This window comes from Raphanus sativus, chromosome 2, assembly GCF_000801105.2.
Source record: "Raphanus sativus cultivar WK10039 chromosome 2, ASM80110v3, whole genome shotgun sequence".
Classification (NCBI taxonomy): Eukaryota; Viridiplantae; Streptophyta; class Magnoliopsida; order Brassicales; family Brassicaceae; genus Raphanus; species Raphanus sativus.
Window position 1 is genome coordinate 4,126,735 of NC_079512.1, and position 3,688 is coordinate 4,130,422.

The 3,688-nt window shown below is 33.2% G+C and overlaps 1 protein-coding gene across 1 annotated transcript; it reads right to left on the reverse strand.

Annotated features, from left to right (window-relative positions):
* Nucleotides 1–906: 906 nt before the first annotated feature.
* On the reverse strand, nucleotides 907–3,053 carry LOC108843380 (endoglucanase 9). The gene is made up of 5 exons (XM_018616571.2): nucleotides 2,820–3,053; nucleotides 2,219–2,722; nucleotides 1,972–2,121; nucleotides 1,745–1,856; nucleotides 907–1,672 (listed from the first exon to the last, which is right to left on the reverse strand). Exons 1-5 carry the CDS (start codon nucleotides 3,012–3,014, stop codon nucleotides 1,182–1,184), a joined length of 1,452 nt encoding a protein of 483 aa, XP_018472073.2. The 5' UTR covers nucleotides 3,015–3,053; the 3' UTR covers nucleotides 907–1,181.
* Between the last annotated feature and the right edge of the window lie 635 nt (nucleotides 3,054–3,688).

The following is a 3,688-nucleotide window of genomic DNA, read 5'->3' on the forward strand; positions in this document are numbered from 1 at the left end:
TATCTATTATGATAAAAATAATAGTTCAACATTTGTGTCAATTGTTATATTACTCCTCCTCATTTTCAGATATATATTTGTTTCTCTTTTTGGTTTGACTAGTAACCTACTAATCTATTTATTAAAATTTAGACTATTACAACATAATTTACATCTCAATCCAAGAAATTATGATTTATTCAATCATACATTAACTTATTCAAATTTTAAATATTTTACACAGATGTTAAGTATACCAATTAACAAAACAGATGATGTTAAAAATAGTGTTTATCGGGGTTTAAGTAGACTTTTAATAGAAATAAATATTTATATAAACTCATTCACTTTAACGGGTTTTAAATATGTTATTCGATTAAAAATAGTTATCTAATTTAGTTTTACTTAAAGTTAGTGAAGACGATATTAACCTATTTGCATATATACATATATTGAATAGAATTACTAAGAATTAATAGTTTCAAACTTTTTTTTATTTTGTTCGATTTCCGCTGCGGGTTGAGTTTGATATTAGTTTTCAGATACAACACTTTAAGAAACGTTCAAATATATAAACGAAGTCTACTCGAGTAAGATTTTGATTTTCGGGTCGATCTTGGATCAGATTTTTTGGGTACAAATATTCTTAACTAATTATATTAGGTAACTATTAAGAAAATATAATATGTTACAACTTTTAGAAATAACGTTTGAAAATAATTTCTAAAATGATTTAGTGCGTTTGAAAAACACAAATATAAAAATTAATTTTCTTTAAAAAAATTAAAACAAAAAATATACTAGCCTTTCTAAAGAAAAAAGTTATATAATTTGTTATATCTTTTAATAAAACATCTACTTAAGTTTAGAAATAAAATGTGGGAAATTAAAACTTCTGTCGTATATGAAACTACAAAAAATATCACATCTTGCAAACTTTATGAATAACAATTAAAAATAATTTCCCAAACGTACATGACACAAATACATGCTTATGAAAATTGATTTATTTAATATACTTACAAAATTATATATTCTATTAAATGCATATCATACGAAAATATGATTATACAAACACACAAACATATTATATGAGATAAAAAAATAAAAAACAAAACATATACCCGCCTTCTTGAGGGCGGGTCAATCTCTAGTTACTTGATAAATTTCATATTGTCACATCCGGCTTCGGCCAGACGGTTTCAAGCCGATCCACCGGAGGCGAAGTACGCCAAAGTTCCGACGAAGGGGGCGTTAATGTACGTAGCAGGTTCCGAGTGAATGTAATCGTCTCTCTTATCTAGATACTCATCCTTCTCATCTGGCCCCCCTACGATTGCTCCCGTGAGAATGTTAGGGTTAGGGTTTGGAGTATATAAAAATTGGTTTCCTTCGGTGCAGTTGGGGTGTGCTTGTGAAGGAATAGAAGACCCTCTGTGGTGGATTCTCATGGGGAAGCTAGGTCCGTATCCAACCATATACGACATCTTGGCGGGATTCTCGCCGAGTATGTAATCCACTTGCTGCTTCGATACCTTTATCAAGACGTCGGGGACGATGACATCGGAGTTTCCGCAGTAGAATCTGTGTTGTGTGGCTTTCATGTAGTTGGCGTAGGTTGTGAGCAAGAATGTTATGGCGGTTACGTGTTGAAGGTTGCTATCAGGTAACTTGTAGTTGTACATCAAGCCTCCTGTTGTAATTTTTAAAATAACGTTTTTTAGAAAGTTAGAATGATTCCTATTCACGATTTAGATCTGCTTACCTGAAGTGTAACTGGTAGACGAAGAGGGAGTGTTTGGGAGGATCTTGCATATGAAACTCTCAGCTTCTTGCTTGTATTGTTCAAAGTTGCTGTCGTTGTTAACTAATGCTCGCTGCCAAAACGTGAATTTTTTTTGTTAGTAGGAATTTACAAAGGCTGAGTTCGGACTTATGAGAGATTGGAACTTCCACAATTAAAAAAAAACTTCTTTTAGCAGAGAGACACACCTGTGAAAGAAGAACATAAGCGCCAGAATATTTGTTGTTCCAGTTGAAGATGTCAGTCTGTTCTCCACCTCCTAGAGATTCTATGAAGTTTTTGTAATTCAAGTCATCGGTTGCTTTCAGCAGCCAGGCCGCACCCCACATTAGCTCGTCCTATCATCATAATTTTTTACATTTTGATATATGATATATGTAGCAGTAAACAAATTTTAGTTGCAATAAAAAGAGATGGGACATTTGAAAAGCAGACCTTGTAAACAGAGTAGGAGTAGTAGAAAGTACGGAACCTCGGAGGAGGGGCATCACTGTGACTTCCTTGGTGCTGCATGGCAAACTCCATCACAATCTTAGATGTTGCCAACAGTGAAGTCGAGTACTGAGGATCAACTTCTCTGAAAACCATAGAAGCTGCAGCCAGAGCTGCTGCGGTTTCAGCTGCCACGTCAGAACCGGGGTTAGAAGCGGATACAGAATAGACTGTACGAGGTGTGTCCATATCTTCAGGCCGTTCCCAGCATGGGTGATTAGCACTAAGATCTCCTACCCCAACATAAAGCTGACCCTGAGTTTTTGTAGCACACTTAAGCAGATAATCCGTGGCCCAACGGATGCTAACACGTGCGTTTTGGAGCTCAGGACCCATCTGGCCGCCGTACTCAAGTGTGCTCCATGAAAGCATTGTGGTGGTAAACGCCATTGGGAAATTGTGTTTGACGTTGTCTCCTTCGGTGTAGTACCCACCAGTTAAATCCACCTGCAAATTGTATTAAAGAAAAACAATTCATTTTTTTTCTTTAACAATTTTTTTTTACTGACAAAGTTATAAGAGGTTTAGTGGTATTAGGGTGTACATTGGCTAGGGAGCCATCGTTAACGCCGGAGTTACCCCTCCATGATATTTTTTGGTCTGTTGGGAGGGGACCGGACCGCTGACCTTGGAAGAAGAGCAATGACTTGGAGAGAGCGTCTATGTAATTTGGATCGGCATCAACATTTCGTGTGAGAAGAGATGAGAAAAGGAAAACTAAGAAGAAAAGAGAAGTCATTTTGAAGTTGATTGCTTTTGAGTTTTGAGGTGCGAATCTATGATATGAATGTCCACATATATATACACAACAATGAAGATAGAGATGCAGAGATAGGAGAGGGATTTGACACGGATGGAAGCAATACATACGGCATTGGAGAATAAAAATGCCTTCGTTAACATTGATTTCTCCACTCTAAATCTTTTTTTCTAAGAAAAAATATTACTTTTACCTATACCATCTCCAAAAATACACTTTATTTTTAAGTTTGCAAAATTTAAAATTTGAAGTTTTAAATTAATCTTTTCCAAAAACAAAACTTTAAATTTAACTTCAAAAAAAATTATGTTTTATATCATGGTCCTTATATTTATGATATTTAATTTAAATTCATAAAATTTTATAAATAAATAGCACATATATAAAAATATTATAGAAATACTAATTAACAAATGAAACAATAAAATATATAATTTTACATAGAAATACATAATTAAATATTAAATTACAAGTAAAATACTACATTATTCTATGAAACTATTTTCGTAATACTTCCATATATGATCAATTAGTGCATTTGTTAAGTTTTTTTCTAATATTGTTGTTATCTAAATCAGTTTTGGAAAAAAAATTAAAGTTTTTATTTAATTTTATTTGTAAAAGTTAAAATTATAAAAGCAAATTTGTAATAT

What these genes read in the sequence shown, in the direction of transcription:
- LOC108843380 (XM_018616571.2), bottom strand. Translation starts at nt 3,014, where the DNA reads ATGACTTCTCTTTTCTTCTTAGTTTTCCTTTTCTCATCTCTTCTCACA. An exon ending in ACGATGGCTCCCTAGCCAAT is followed by an intron (nt 2,723 to 2,819) that starts GTACACCCTAAT and finishes TACAATTTGCAG; the next exon opens with GTGGATTTAACTGGTGGGTA. An exon ending in CTTATGTTCTTCTTTCACAG is followed by an intron (nt 1,857 to 1,971) that starts GTGTGTCTCTCT and finishes ACGTTTTGGCAG; the next exon opens with CGAGCATTAGTTAACAACGA.